This window comes from Cheilinus undulatus, linkage group 20 (genome assembly GCF_018320785.1).
Source record: "Cheilinus undulatus linkage group 20, ASM1832078v1, whole genome shotgun sequence".
NCBI classification, from domain to species: Eukaryota; Metazoa; Chordata; class Actinopteri; order Labriformes; family Labridae; genus Cheilinus; species Cheilinus undulatus.
The window spans coordinates 35,850,298-35,866,594 of record NC_054884.1 but is presented as its reverse complement, the minus strand read 5'-3'; the positions used below and the strand labels follow the sequence as shown (position 1 = coordinate 35,866,594).

At 38.9% G+C, this 16,297-nt stretch overlaps 1 protein-coding gene across 2 annotated transcripts; it reads right to left on the bottom strand.

Annotated features, from left to right (window-relative positions):
- Positions 1-3,051: 3,051 nt before the first annotated feature.
- LOC121528795 (gastrula zinc finger protein XlCGF57.1-like) lies at positions 3,052-14,756 on the bottom strand. 2 transcript variants are annotated; one of them, XM_041816398.1, is made up of 3 exons: positions 14,530-14,643; positions 7,540-7,670; positions 3,052-7,043 (listed from the first exon to the last, which is right to left on the bottom strand). In XM_041816398.1, the coding sequence occupies exon 3, from the start codon at positions 6,889-6,891 to the stop codon at positions 5,536-5,538; it is 1,356 nt and encodes a 451-aa protein (XP_041672332.1). In that variant the 5' UTR covers positions 6,892-7,043; positions 7,540-7,670; positions 14,530-14,643; the 3' UTR covers positions 3,052-5,535. The 2 variants fall into 2 exon arrangements, with proteins under 2 accessions (XP_041672332.1, XP_041672331.1); XM_041816397.1 differs by lacking the exon at positions 7,540-7,670 and having other exon boundaries at positions 14,530-14,756.
- Positions 14,757-16,297: the final 1,541 nt, after the last annotated feature.

Below are 16,297 nucleotides of genomic sequence, written 5' to 3'. Positions count from 1 at the left end.
ACATCAGGTTATTGCCATATTATTGAAATGAACTGTAAAGGTTATTATTGTTGTTAAACTGCAGAGAATGAGCTGTACATGAAGCTGCATGAAGATTGTAGCGATATAAAGTGATAATAAATATTATCAATAAACCTGGAATAATATCAATAACAGGGCACCACTGCTTATGTGGGTTTGTTATTTAATAATCAACTTAAAAATGTCATTATAAATTAAAGTTTTAATGAAATTATGAATTATGAATCAATCTCATATCTCAAGATATGAGTCTTCGTGACGGTGACTCCACTTCCCGACTTAATAATGATTTCTGGACAACTGACATTCTGAAGAATTATTAGTAAATCACAGAAGCACAAGTATAAAAAAATTACAAGGTTGATATGAATATAATGAGAGTAAATAAACAGGAAATGACTACATGTGATAATAAAGGAATGATGCTACTCTAGTTTGATGGAGAGTGGATGATTTGAAAATAAAGACAAAGATAATTAACAACGTAGAAATTGGGGTTGTAAATTTGGAGAAATAGATTCTGAATTAATTGTTTTAATGGAACTGATGGAGACACATCAACCCTGATGAGCTTGATCAGAATCCTACAGTTTGCCGTAGTAGAAGGATGAGGGGATGAACTGCCTGAGGTGCGGAAAGCCCAGAGCTACCGTTGGTACCAGCTGGATCGGACCTTTAATCAGTGGAGCTGGAGGGTTCTGCAACGGCGCCAAGGTGGGTCTCTCAGAAGACAGTCTGACGAACATGGCAAGATGGGTCCTCTCCAAGGATTCAGATAGGCTCATCTGGTTCCAAAAAAACAGTTCTTAATTTGTCCAATTAATATCAAAATTAATGTCTCAGGACGGTAGACATCACTTTGATTATTGGACCACAGTGATGAAGTCTGGCTGTGCGAGGAAAACAAAACAAAAGATTACAGATTTTGTGCTGGATCAAAATAAAGTTCGAGGTTCAATCAAATCCTTGAACCTGGCTCAGACTTGTACTAAACAAAGAAAGGAAATGTGTTTCACAGAGAAGTCTAAAAAAATTACTTAGAAAACTTCACAAAGAAAAGAGATAGGAAAAACAAAGAAACTTGAAGAAAACTAAACTAACTCTACTGAAGACTGCCCACTTGGGTTCTAATACCCAAGGTCTTAAAGCAAAAAAAAAAAAAAAAAAAAAAGGGAGGGCTAAGTCCATCTGAGTTTTCCCTCCTTTTTGGAGATCAAATGTTACCACTCTGAACCACTCTTCACCAAATAGTAATTCAAGAAGAGCATGTAGGAGTAACATAAATGGTTATGAAACTCTAGAATAATATGACAATTTAACTGCCACAAAGTTAAAAATGAACATGCACATAGTTGGCCATCTAAACATTTAAACTAAGTAGCCGATTAAGACACAAAGGGGATTTGTCACGTGGAGACGTGTGTGACCGACACTGGACAACAGATGGCACTGTTGGTCCATGGAAGACATCTGGATTCAAATCAAAAATGAATTTCTCAGCCATCTTAAATGATACAGAAATATGGAATATATTGTTGTTTCATGTGTGCAACCTGAGATAAATATGAACATTTCCTGTTGAAAAACATGTTAACAGTAGTTATGGGACTTCCAGCCCAAACAGTTGGAGCCTTGCAGAGAGAACAAGAGGCATTTATGATGACCATCAGGTTTTGTTGTTTCTTTAGATAGGAAGCTATTGTCCAGGGTTTCTAGCAGATTTAGTCTTTGAGTCCGCTACAGGTTGCACAGTATAGCAAGTCACAAAAACATTTCCATCTTCAGTAATGCAAAAGTACACTACAGCCCAGATTAGACCAAAGATTTACAACCAGACAAGCTGAAACTGACAACACCATCAGCTGGTCTGACTGGAGCTGGTCTGTCTGGTTGTGTCATGAGTCTCTGGTCAGAACTGGGCTTCACGTGTTACTTTTCTCACTTTGTAACACAGGAATGTTTTTAATGGCAGTAATCTGGTAACATAAAAAGTAACTTTAACAGTAACATGACCTAACACTAGTCATGAAAAAGTAGACGGTTCCCCTTGTGCCAAAAATGCACACTTAGTTGATATAAAAAAAAAAAGACAACAACTTTGTCCTCTTTCACAATTAATATCATGTGTTGTATTGTTTGTTCATTTTTGCACAATTTTCAAACTTCTGTTCCAGCAACAACAATCAGCCAGACATAAATAAACCTTTTTTAAAGCGTTAATATCCCTGGTGTGCAAAAAATGCGCATTAAAACCCATTCAAACCACTTCCTTTGATCCATACGCCATTAAGGCATGAATCATGCATTTTCTGGTCTCTGGGCTTTTGAGAGTTGGGGCTTTACATTTGCAACTGGATCATTTTTTTCCTCTTTGACGTCACTTTTACCATATATGGTTGTTACGGCCTCTTAAAAATGATTAATTTAAACCATGAAAATAAGGCTTCCACATGAGAGATCATAACATATAAATGGACACAGACAAAGAGTTTGAGTTTCAAAAATAATCCAAGCTTTATTTTAAACAGTAATTAATTAATCAATCAACCAATAAACAATTCAATGAAATTAAAAGGGCTGCAGCCGCCGGCAAAAAGAACAAAAGAGGGGTGGTGGACGTGGCTAACCACGCAATGGGCCATTGGACCAGCCACCACCCCTAACTAAAACTACCTAACCAAAAAGAAACTACCCATTTAATCAGAAAAGAAAACAACGAGAAAATAGGACTACCGACGACTACAGCCAAACTAAAACAACAAACCCAGCAATCTAAACATGCCTGGGGGAGAAAAAGAAAGAACGGGAAAACAAAACGCTTGGCTAAACTGAATTAATTAATACACAATTAAAAAGAGAAGGTTAACCAAATCAAACAAACCTCCTCGCATGCTTGTCCATGAGTGTGGCTAGCTCAGCTCTGCTCTGCCATGCTCCTCTCCCCTGCCACTCTAATACCCCCCCCCCCCCCCCCCTTCTCCACCCTGAGTGCTAACAACACACAGGTGTGCTGAAATCACACAGGCAGGGCGAGGAGGGAGACCAGAGAGAGCAGGGAGAGAAGAGACACGCAGCAGCCAGCCACACGTAACAATGGTCGAGGGCAGGAAATACATGTTTTTTTCCCACCAGATTTAAGTGTTATACTGCCCTTTGCTCCCCTTCTCACTAACTTTCTAAGGTTTTGTTTAAGTGCAGATCAGTGTGTGACTCTGTGAGTGTGTCTGTGCATGTGATTGTGTGTCTGTGCAAATGAGCATGTGTACATTACATGACTTTATACCCTTATTCCTAAAAAAGACAATTTGCATAAGTGAACTGTTTTTCTTTCATCTGTAGTTTTTGTGCAAACATCAAAAAACCTCTGAAATTTTTTATTGACAAATACACATCCAACAAACCTATAAAGAACTACATACACACCACAATTCCTGATTTTGTTTACACACCTGCAGCCGCAGTGTGGTGTGAAGAGGGACAGTACATGAGAAGTGGCCATTTCTTAAGGCCCAAACATACTCGGGCAGAACATACACGGAACAGACTCCGCAGAGGTCCATGCGGACTCAGAGTGGACGTCCGCAAAGCCCGTGTGCGCAAAGCTCAAATGTTACGACTGCGCAGACTCCGCTCCGCATACTGGTGTCAAACAAAACACTGCTCAGCATACATTTTTCACATGGACCCGCATTCAATTTGACATCGCCCTGCATTTTGTTCCTCTGCGCAGCGAGATTGGAGAAGGAGTGGGGCTAGACGCCCAACTAGAACATTAAAGTTTTCACGTGTCATTTGGAAGTACTGAAAACGTTTTTCTACGTCTATACTTCGCATGTCCTTCACCAACATGGCATACTCCCCTTCCTCATCTCTTGTGGCATTTAATGGCCGTAAATTCCACCGTCATTCAATTTTATTGCTTTGCAAAGCCAGCAGGCTTCGTCAGTGTAGGACGCATGACAGAAAAATGTAAATGCGCAAGGATTGTGGGAAATGTAGGATTTCACGGAAATTTCACAGGAAACTACTACGCGGCAGTGCGCTCGGCTATGGAAGCTCTGATGACTGTGGACATTCTGCTCCGCTCACAGTACGCTTGAGTATGTTTGGGCCTTTACTTTGAATTCTAAGTGACAGAGAGAGAATTTAGTCAGGAGGTCCAACAAGCCTTGGATGTTGTGATGGAGTCTGAGGTGGCTTTCACACTAGTGGAAGAGTGTCATATCAAGCTATATGGCATCATTGAAAACTAAATTTCTTTCCACGGTAAGGCAGTTTGTTCACATTTTTTCTCAGTAAAAGGGGGAAATCATCAGAATCAATCACACCGAGGTGCGTTTCAAAATGACTGGGCCTAGTGTGAAAGTGCCCTAACTTGAGACACGATCACTGCAGACTCCGATACCAACTCTGCAGGTGAATAATGTATATATGAAAAAGAAAGCAGCCAGTGTTTCTTTATTGTATTACTGAAACCGTCATTCTTACCAACACTACACGGGACAGGTCCTTACAAATAAAATAACTGTGATTATGGTTGCACTAGTTGAGAACAGCGCTAGCTTCAATGGCTTTGTTTGTTGATGTTAGCCATTAGCTGTAGCACTAATGTGATGATGCCTAACTTGTAGGTTCGTCGTGTTGTCTGAGTATTTTACTCTGGCGTGGCATATCTTGCAAACGACGGTCTAACTCCTGTCTAAGTTTGTGCTGTTTTTAATGTTTTGGAAGCCAAAATAATGCCACGCATCCATTATGAATGCAGCAGAAGTCGCACGGCTACAAGCAACCGGCTCACACAGACTGGAAGTCTTGCATGATCTCGTCTTTAGAGAGAAGAGGCAAGAGTCAACTGCCAGCTGGAGATGCCTGCTGCCAACTAGCGGTCAGGGGGTGAAATTACACCACAAACTACTGCACCAACAAAATGGATAATTAATTAATTCAATATCAATACTGCATTTTAAAATATCGATAAAGTATCATGCCAGGAAGTATATATTTCAGTGTATCGATTTTTTGTTCCACCCCTAGTTTATAGAGCTTTTCACATAACAAGCTGAAGGAAAGACAGAAACAGAGTAGACTGATAAAATTAACAGAGACGAAGAAATTACAGAAAATGGATAGAGAAAAGTTTCTGCTGCACCGAGCATAGATGCAAATTTTGTCATCCATCAATGTTAGATTGTAGTTTTTACACAAATAACACGTCACGTCCATAACATCTGCCAAGGGAAAGTGCAGTCGGATTCCCTAATCATCGTTGTTCTCCTTTCATATCCTCTAACTCCCACCTTTCCTTGACCCTGTGACATTTTTCGCCAGGGTTAAGGAAAAGTGAATAGGGAAGGACTTAAGAGATAATTTATTGGACTTTTTGACAGGACCCAATGTCTCTTTTCTAGCAGATCTCAGATATCAAAGGTACAGCTTCTCAGCAGTGTCAGCTCTTCTCTCATCAACGATCAAGTCAGCACCAATTCTCAGAGACCAGCCACATGTTTAGAAAGTTTACGCATTGTCTACATGGACCTTTATGTGCTTGTCAAGAAAACATTTCCTGGTAAATGATGTCCCACAGGTACCACAAGAGTAAGGCTTAACACCTGTGTGAATGAGAATGTGTTGCTTCATAACTGACTGTCGACTGAATCTTTTCCCACAGGTGCTGCAGGAATAAGGCTTCTCACCTGTGTGTGTTCTCATGTGGAGTGTCAAAATATGTTTAAGTCTAAAAGATTTGTTGCAAATTGTGCAGGTATGTGGTTTTTCTCCTGTATGGATTTTTAAGTGATGGTCCAAAGTCCTTTTAATTGTGAACGATCTTCCACAGGTATCACAGGTGTACGGCTTTGCTCCTGTGTGAGTTATAATGTGCTGATTCAAAACTGATTTCAGATAGAATCTTTTTCCACAGGTGCTGCAGGAGTAAGGCTTCTCACCTGTGTGTGTTGTCATGTGGAGTGTCAATTCTTTTTTACTTCTAAAAGATTTGTTGCAAATTGTACAGGTATGTGGTTTTTCACCTGTATGGATAGTTAAGTGATGTTCCAAAGTCCTTTTAGTTGTGAATGATGTCCCACAGGTATCACAGGTGTAAGGCTTTGTACCTGTGTGAGTACGGATGTGATAATTCAAACTTTGTTGTTGAGTGAATCTTCTTCCACAGGTGCTGCAGGAGTAAGGCTTCTCACCTGTGTGTGTTCTCATGTGGAGTGTCAAATTCTGTTTAAGTCTAAAACATTTGTTGCACATTGTGCAGGTATGTGGTTTTTCACCTGTATGGATTTTTAAGTGATTTTTCAAAACATATTTATCTGTGAATGATTTCTCACAGATATCACAAGTGTACGAATTTGTACCCGTGTGAGTGTGAAGGTGCTGATTCAAATCAGATTTTTTTGTGAATGATTTCTCACAGGTATAGCAGGTGTAAGGCTTCTCACCTGTGTGAGTACGAATGTGAACAGTCAGAGCTGATTTATGACTGAATCGTTTTCCACAGTCATTGCAGGAGTGAGGCTTCTCACCTGTGTGTGTTTTCATGTGGGATGTCAAACCAGATTTTTGTCTGAAAGATTTGTTGCACATTGTGCAGGTATGTGGTTTTTCACCTGTATGGATTTTTAAGTGATTTTTCAAATTAACTTTTTGTGTGAATGATTTCTCACAGGTATCACAGGTGTACAGCTTTGTACCTGTGTGAGAATGAATGTGAGAAATCAAATGTGTTTGTTGGCTGAATCTTTTTCCACAGGTGCTGCAGGAGTAAGGCTTCTCACCCTCGTGAGAAAGGAGCTGGTGTTCATGTAGTCCATCTGCTTCGTTGTGCTCACTTTCTTCCTCCTTAGGAGTCATAATCAACATGTCAGTCTCCTCCTGTTTGATCTGCTCTCCTTCCTGCTCCTCTTTAATCCGTAGAGGCTCTGGCTCCTCCTGGTCCAGGCTGGACTTCCTCTCCTGGTGACAGAGCTGCTGCTCATCCTCCTCCTCCTTACATACATGTCGCTGTGGGACGTCTGGAAATACAAAAACAAAACAAAGTCAGGGAGAGGAAACATGTCATTAGTACACCCCCCTTTTTAACAGTTTGAGAACACCTGGTATAGAGCAAATACGCCTAATATTAAACTTTAAAAACAGTGGATGGCTATAAAGGCTTACATTTTGAAATGTTCACCTTTCCCAAATGGGTGACATGATTTACTTTTCCTCAAGTATTTCATTAAAACAAAAAAACAACAACATAGCAGAAGAAAACAAAAAAACTGAACCCCTTTTATAGAAATTTTTTTTCCTTTTTCTGACTAAAATGAAAAAAGAACAGGAAAACAGAGCCTATTGTTTTCCCCATTTTTTAAAAATTCTCTGTCAAAAACTGGGGGAAAAAAAGAGAATAACAAAGAGAATAACAAGAGTTTTTCCTGTTTATCCATAGATTTTTCCCTGCTAAAGTATTCCTACAAAAATATAAACTTGATATTTACATAAACTGGTTATTTTGCCATAACTCACCAGAGACCACCTCACATCTTCTTGGACTTGTTCATTTACGGAGGTATTCTGGTCAAAAATGTTGATTTTCATTAACTCACATTTTACTCCAGACTTCTCCTTTTGCTTAAAAGATGTTGCTTTTGGTGTTTCTGATTTACAGACAAGGGACAGACACAAACTTTGTATTATATTTTTTACTTTTACTGGCCAAATATCACATCCATAGAAGTAAATTCAGTGGCTTCAAACCTTTATTCAAAGCTTTCGTATTAGAAGTTTAGAAAATATATGAACTCCATTAAGTTTTCAGAAAATGCCAAAGCATCAAAGACTATGCAAATAATAAAAATACATTTATAGAAAGTGACTGTGCTGGCATGAAAAAAGACAATTTGACAAGCTATATTGTTTATTTCATACATTTTGTAGCAGTAAACTTTAGTGCCCTGTCACTCAAAGTTGATCCTGCCTTTCCCTTGGAAATATTTTTTTTGGTTTATTGTGTATATTTTTCCATTTTTGTTACTGTGCACATATTTAATGTTAATCTCTATATTTATTGTTTTGTATGGTTGTCTCTGTTCACACCTGTGTGTGTCTTTGTATTTCAATTCGACAAAAAAAAGTTTGACCAGTTTTATCGAGTCTAGTTTCAAATAGGAACTAGATAAAAATGCAATTTCAGCTGGAACTGTGTGGGGATGCTGAGAGCTGAACTGTGGAAGAACTGCTGAAAATAGCTGAAAAAGCAAAATAATAGCTGAAACTAGCGTAAAAATGGAATAAAATGCCATAAAAATAGCTTCAATGGCATTCAGTAGCTAAAAAATGATGAAAATGGCTGAAAGTGGCCTCAAATTAGGAGCAAATAGTTCAAGAATAGCTGAAAGTAGCCTTAAAATAACTGAAAATAGCAACAACAAAAAAATAGATGAAATTGGCATTCCATGACTGAAAAAGCATAGAACTAGCTTAAAATAGCATGAAAATAGCTGAAAAGTGGGAAAATAGCTGAAGATAGCATTAAAGCTGAAGAGTGCAATACCTGATTTGTTAAGAATGTGACATCATTGCCCAGAATATAGAAATTAGTAAACAAAAAAATTGAACAGTGCCTTATTGACAGAGTAGCCTCTTGAGTCTAAAGGCTGAAGGTGTGTGAGATTGTGCTAAAGACGGTGGAGATATTTTTGACAGTGTTACTCAACCCTGCTCAACCAAAGAGCCAAATTGTTGAAAAATACCTTTGCAAGAGCCACAATCTAAGAGGTGAAGCAAAAACAGCTTGAAATAGCAATAAAAACTAGGGCTGCAAGCAGCACTGAAGGGCCCTCGCACCCCGGCGCAGGTTGAGGTGTGGTGCAACTGCCCATTAGTGGCAACAGTGGGGTGTTACCAAACCCTTGCAATGTACTGCAGCATGGCAGAGACCATGGAGTTCAGCCTTTTAGTGTCATCATGTAAAAATAAATAAATAAATAAATAAATCAGTATAGCCAGTTACACACCGCAGCACGTTATCTACCCTGAAATCCGCCTCCCTGCTAGAGGAGTCCCCCCAAAATGCCAAGCATCTTATAAAGCGGCTGCTGCCGCCACGGTAGAGATGCTTTGGTGAACATCACAGCAGAGCCTGACCACAAGTCCATCACAACCCCAACTCTCCAAAAACACGTAGAGTATCTGACAATCTCTGTATATTAACATGTATAAAACAGAGGGAAAAATACGGTTCCATCAGAAAATACGTTTCAATGGTTGGTTTCACAATTTTACATTAAAGTTGAATGTGTGTGTGTGTGTGTGTGTGTGTATATATATATATATATACACACACACATACATATACTATACACCATATTAATGTCCTTGCAAAACAGCCTCTTTAGCATGTGTAGCAAGTAGCAACATGTCCCAGTCCAAACTGCGTGCAATGTGAGCAAGTGCCAGCTACATTAGTTTGATTACGGAGTTTCCTTTTGTAGCATCCTGACATTCTGCAAGTGATGCACTGCAGCTCTCCAGGTTTATCCCCAGTCACCCTGTTCCTATTTTCTCTCTGTCGCTCCTATTAAGATGGACAAGTAACAAGGAAAGAGGTTGCACAAAGGATAACAAGACACCAGGAGTGTCCCATCAGAGGATATTCTTAATTTTATTCCACTTTTCTCACTCCCAAAACTTGTTAGCTTGTTTTACAAAGTGGAGTGCATTGCATGTATGTTCTCCATACTCATTAATGAATTTTTATGGTCTGACTTGTGCTAACATGGAGACAAAACTATGTGGCTCACAGCTGTTAGAGGCACCATACTGCCGATTTTCTAAGTAAAAGTATGAGATGTCATATTTTTAAATGTAAATTTACATTTGCATATTTAACAGATAACAGATGGACAATGAACATTTTCAATTAAGAGGCCGTCCACACGGAAACGAATTTAGCCGTGTATGCAAAAGTTTTTTGTCGGGTCGGCATTTCATCCACACGGAAACGGCGTTTCGGGTGACTGTAAATGATACTTTTTGAAACCAGGTCCCAGAGTGCATAAATCCATATACAACTACCGTTTCGTCTCTGTGTGGATGCCTATCCGCATCTTTCTTCAATCAACCAATCAGTCAAACTTTATTTATATAGCACTTTTCATACAAGAAAATGTAGCACAAAGTGCTTTACACACAGACAGATAAATCAAAAGAAGATAAAAGAGGTTATGACCCAAATCCACAATGTCTGACCCCCCCCACCACACACACACACACACACACACACAGACACAATCCAATCACAGTAATGGTAGAAATGCAACATAAGTAAGACACTGGTAGAACAGGAAAATGTATAAACCCAGTATGTACGCAGGAAACGCCATCTTGAAGGTTTAAAGTGAGTAAACACTGGAGGTTAGGTTAAAGTGTACAATATTAAAAAAAAAAAAAAGGGTGCTGTAGTGAGAATAAAAACACTAAAAGGTGATGGCAATATGCTCAAACAGGGAAATAAAACACTTAAAGAGAACTCAGGAAAAGACAGTAAAACAAGAGGATAAACTACTAAAAGATCATTCTGAACTTAAAACAGAATAAGATAAAACCTAAATTACTAAAACAGATTTAGATGGGCATATTAAATTCAGGTAAAAGCTAGACTAAAAAGGTAAGCCTTGAGTTTGCTTTTAAAAATATTAACATTAGGCGCAAACAAAACAATTACGTCACACAGAGCGTAGCTCTCTTAAGGCGCCTGCGCGGGTCCAGCCAAAACAATCATGGCGGACTACACGGTTGTGTTCGTGATGCAGAAGCTACTGAGCTTGTTATGGCTTTATAAGCAAAATCTGATGCTCCTTTACCCCCACCGTGGAAAGCATAAACCATATATTCTTAAATCCATCACGGAGAACAACCAGAAGGGCAACTGTAAGAAAGTTTTTGTTAGTTTTCTGTGATATTCTTCTTCTACTTTGGTGCATTTCCGTGGCAGCATTACAGTGCCACTTACAGGCTTGGCATATGTACTACAGCATTTTCAGTCACTTCAGTGGTTCCTGAAATGACTCCGTCAAAACGGCAATATATTGTTTTCGTCTCCATAGGGACAAGGCCTAAATAGATGCCATTTCCTGTATTCTAGCGCATTTTAACACCATACAGCACCAGATAATCCAAACTGGTTCTGTGAGATATAGTTGTGGCTAAATGTAGATCAAAAAAGGGCCCAACATAAAAGTCATTGCAACAGTAATGTTTCATAGTATTTCTTGGTCCTAACGGTCTTCTGGAGTTTAGTGTGTTTTCTTCACCCAAGAGAGCTCTGTGATAAAAACACACAGGGAACAATACACATTTAAAATATCTATTTAACACTTCAAAAGAAAAACTATGATACAGCGTAGACATAAGTGCTGCTCCATTGCTGCAGGTGGCAGGGATGAATCAAGTCTCAAGTGTTTGTCACCCAGCTCTTTTCCAATTAGCTGATCGCCACGCTGCTCTTTCTCTCTCTCTCCCTCTCAACTAGCTGCTAGCATTAGCCGTTAGCCTGCACACTGTCTGCAGCTAAAAGGAGTGGTGCCTTAAATTGTCAAGACTGCCCTGGACTATAACAGAATTACTAACAAGACTTTCTGTCCTTAACTTGCAAGCATCAGCGAGTAGCTTTCCAACCATATCTGTGTTTCCAACTGAGGCATTTTAAAGAAAGCATTTTAAAGAATTAAAATAGAATAAAAAATCCCAGATACTTAGCTCATCTGGGGTCAACTTAAACCTGGTGGAAACCCTGATATGCAATGCTAACCCCACTTTTAACTTTACTTGCTAGCTTAAGAAGATATTCCCATAATACTTAGCTAGGCTTGCTCCTCAGCCTAGGTTTAACTCTACCTAATGATAGCACTTCCAGGCTACATACACTAGTTTAGGTAATGCATAATGGTAACTTCAGGGACAGCTTGCTGTATTAGCTACCTACCTCACACAGCAGTAGGATGCAGGGTTGCACCTCAGTCAGCATTAAGCCCCCACTGACATGTGACTATTTGAGAGAGTGTGTCTAAAACTCAATACTTAAATGGATAGAATGGACTTAATTTAACTACAGGAATGTGTTCTTAAAACTTAAGTTACTACAGTATCTATCTAGTTGCTATCAATTTATTCCATCATTTACTAAATACAATGAATCTAACTGACCTAACCTAGAGTGTATATTGAAAATAAAATCTAGAACCACCCAAGAGGGCAGTTTATCATGTTTTATCCAGCCAAGGGGGCAGTTTAGTGTGTTTGGCCAATGAGGAGGGCACTGTTGCCAAGTCTGCTTATTTTAAGCGACTTTGGGCTTGTTTTTCTGTAAAGTTGCTTATAAATATTGGTAGTCGCGGGTCATGTTTTTTTTGGGCTTGTTTCTAAAGTGTAGTTGCTTATTTGGGCTTGTTCCCAGCTCCATTATAAGTTGTCAAGAAGATATTTTCGATGTGTTATTTAAACGTAGGATAGTTTGTCTTGACTGTTCCCTGTGTCCCTCCCCTTTCCCCGTACACACACAAAGGAGACAGCAGAGTTTTTTCCCACCTGCATCCTGTTTCTAGGGGGTTTGCTTTTCCACCGCAGCCGAGCTACCCGTTTGAGGGCGCGTTTAGAGCTATTTAGCACAGTGTTTTAAGCCCTCCTCGATCTCTCTTCAGTGTCTGATCCGAATGACTTTACATTAAAGCAAAAATCAAACTGTACACCGACAGCGCTGCAAGCTGCTCTTTTAACTTTCTGTCCTTCTTCCTCTCTCCCCGCCTCTCTTTTCCCCTCTCTCTCTATCCGTGTTTAGTAAACAAACAATTCATGCTCATCGTCAAAAGGAGAGATTTTTCCTGCTTACAAATTAAAGAACAGTCTCCTCATTATTGATTTGTGGGTCTTTAAAGAGCAGTAAATGATATCATATCATATTTTTTGATTGGGCAGTGAGAACGGCATGCTTTAATAGCGCCAGTTAATGAATTAAAGAATTAAAGAAATTAAAGAATGAATTAAATGAATTAAAGACAGACTCTGTCATGGGTGGAATGTTTCAAACATCTCCAGCATTTTATTTTTTAAAAGTCTAAAACTGTCCATAAGAAGGGGACAGGGATAAACTTTAGTTATTAGTAGGTGCAGACAAAGGTGTATTCCTGGTCCTTCCTGATTTCACTCGTCAGAGTGAGAATCCGTGCACAACTATCTGACGGAGCATAAAAATCTCAAGATTTGGTCTTGTGTCATAAATATTTAAGTCATACAGTCAATGCTGACACCGCTGTAACAGCATTATGGACAGCTGGAGCAGAGGTAGGGATATAACGTTTCTCTTTCTCTCTAATTGGCTCTGACCCTGATGGCAACGAGTATTGGCCAATCAGAGGCAGAGCAGGGGAATCTGTTGTTTTTCTGTTAAGGAAAACGTCAGTGACGTTTGAATGAAAAGCACGACTGATGGTGGACTGTAGGAGAGTTTTTTTGAGCAACAATGCCCGGGACAAAGTGCAATGTCCTGTAACTAAAAGAAACAAGGAAGATGAGTTCATAAAAGCAATAATGAAGAATGTGTGCATTCAGGATGATATTTGTGTGTGCAAATTTTAATTTAATTATCAGAGGTTTACTGTGTATATAATGTACTTGGTACATCAGTCTGTATTTGATATCCCATCTATTTTCTATAGTTAAATCGTGTGAAAAGGTGGTTTAACTATCTCTTGTGGTCATTATCATGAAGCTCAGGGGGGAGAAAAATAAACTGTACCATGGGTACAGTTTTGCAGAATTGCGCACAGTTTACCAATGTGTCCACATGGACGCTTGTTTTGGGCTTGTTTTCATAGGCCTGGTTGCTTATTTATCTCGCGAGAGCTGGCAACACTGGTGGAGGGCACTTAAACACGCATTTTTGCCACCCAACTGGGCAGTTTACCATATTTTAATCAGCCAAGGGGGCAGTTTTGTGTGTTTTTTCCACCCAAAAGGACAGTTGAGTGTGTTTTGCCGACCAGGAGGGCACTTTAGCGCGCGTTTCTCAACAATTGGGCGCCCCCCCGTGCACATCAACAGTGAGCATGCAATGCTATATATGATGATGCAATCCAACGTGTAACGCTTGCATGCAGCAAGGACACTGGTTATAGTCTCTTTAGTTGTTGCATAGTTGTAGTGCCACGGCACACCATTTGAGAACCACTGCTCTACTGAGTTATTAAGGTGGAAAGTCCGAATCTGTGGATATCTTCCTATACTTACCTAAGTTCACCAGCAGACTTCCTCTGCTCTGTTTTACGCGCATTTACCAAAGCCTTTGGCCACAGTTGGTTTCATTCCCTTTCAACAGAATATTTCAGCTAACCTTTGCCCATAACGACCTAATCTTGAAATATCAGACACTGTTTGTTTATTTAACATATCCGAACCATGTTTCGTCTTAATAACAGAATCTCTGAGCACAAATACATAGCCAAACTCGTATTTCCTCACCTAAGAGCATGTGAGGTTTCCAGACGATATCCAGCTTTCTGCGCTGACCGTTGATCTCTGCCTCGTCATCGACGGCAGCTTCTGTAGCATCGTCACATACTTCCTCAGCTGCAGCAGTTAGCCGCTCGTTGACATCTCTAAAATTCTCCACTGAAAACATTCTTGTTCCTTATTCAGCTGTAAAGTTCTTCGGTGTTTTCTTTAGACTAGACAAAAGATGGCGTTTATCGCTTCATCTTCTTCTTCTTCTGCTCTTCCTTTTAACAGCGGTAGCAAACTATTTTGTGCATAACCGCCACCCTTTGGTTTGGAGTGATTACTGCGTAGGCTTACAGACTAGCATATGTGGTTGATTATGCATTAGAAGGAAAAAAATATTAATTATCATAATTATAATAATAAAAACATGGTTAAAATTGTTAATACACCAATATGTAGAAGAACTGAAATGATATTTTTAATGCTAAAATATATTGTTAACCATGAATTTTCAGATTTACTGATTTACAAAGAAAAACTGAAAAAATAGTAAAGCACATCATTATTTCTTGATTAATATGTCAAATTATAATTATTTACTTGCATTCCTGAACAGAGGAATTAAAGTACATAAACCCTGTTTATCATAATGTCTAGAGCATGTCTTTTCTCTAGCACAGTTCTAGTGAACTCATTAATTTTGGTTTCAGTTGCTAAAAATGATTTGGTAGAAGAATTTAATAGAAATTAGTGTGAATAATAGAGACAATTAATCCACCTGCTGTGATTTTCTGAAGTGAAGCCTGACAGTTAAGGTATTTCCTGAAAGTTTAGTTTCAGCACTAGGCCATGCTTTCATGTTGATACTGTAGACAAACATTTCGACAGAAGAAATCTTGATTGATACTGTCCTGATATATTATTGCAGCAAATGGCAGCACCAATAGCATTTCAGAGGCAGAGCAAGTGGTAGCCAGGGCACCCTGAAATCTGATTGGCTCCTCCAAATCCTGAAAATGACTGTATATTTGCCTTGTCAGCCATTAACAACCATTTGAGGTGTATTCAATCACTAAGCATTTATAAACCACATATAAAACCACACCAATACAGAATGTGAATGTATGGAACTAAAAAACAGCATGACAAATGTCAAGTGGTATAAAACTTTCAACATGTAAATAGAATACACATCTTTCACTATGTGCTTCAAAAAAAACAAACAAACAACTCTTCTTGAAGATTAGGTTATTTTCAAATAACTAGTACAGCAGTGAACTGATCTGAACCAGACCACTTGGTCGAAACACCCTCAAAGATTTTATAAAGAACAGAGCAGAATAACTCGCCTCAAGTGAAAACATTGGAGAACTCACAAAACTTTATTTTTACAACATGTAGTTAACATGCAAGTTCTGAAATTAAAGTAATTAAACAATTTAAAATAAAAGTTAATAAAAAAAGTGTAAAAACACATTTTCAGTCATTAAAAATGCAACTCCTCCCGAAAGCATATGGACAGTTTCTGTTTCTCTCTAACTTGTCAGCGCATAGCTGTGTACCAGCCAGTGTTAATTTCGGCGACTAAAACTATTTGTCAGCAGCCTTTTTCCATGACAAAAACTAGACTAAGACTAACAAAAACTAGACTACAACTGACAAAAACTAGCCTAAGTTTAGTTTTCGTCAAGATGACAAAACTAAACTAACATGTAATTAAGTTTTTGTCGGACATCCAAAATCTGTGATATTTCTCCACTGTGGGTAAATCTGTCAAAAAACAATGCAG

What these genes read in the sequence shown, in the direction of transcription:
- LOC121528795 (XM_041816397.1), bottom strand. Translation starts at nt 14,689, where the DNA reads ATGTTTTCAGTGGAGAATTTTAGAGATGTCAACGAGCGGCTAACTGCT. An exon ending in GAAACCTCACATGCTCTTAG is followed by an intron (nt 7,044 to 14,529) that starts GTGAGGAAATAC and finishes TTGTATTTCCAG; the next exon opens with ACGTCCCACAGCGACATGTA.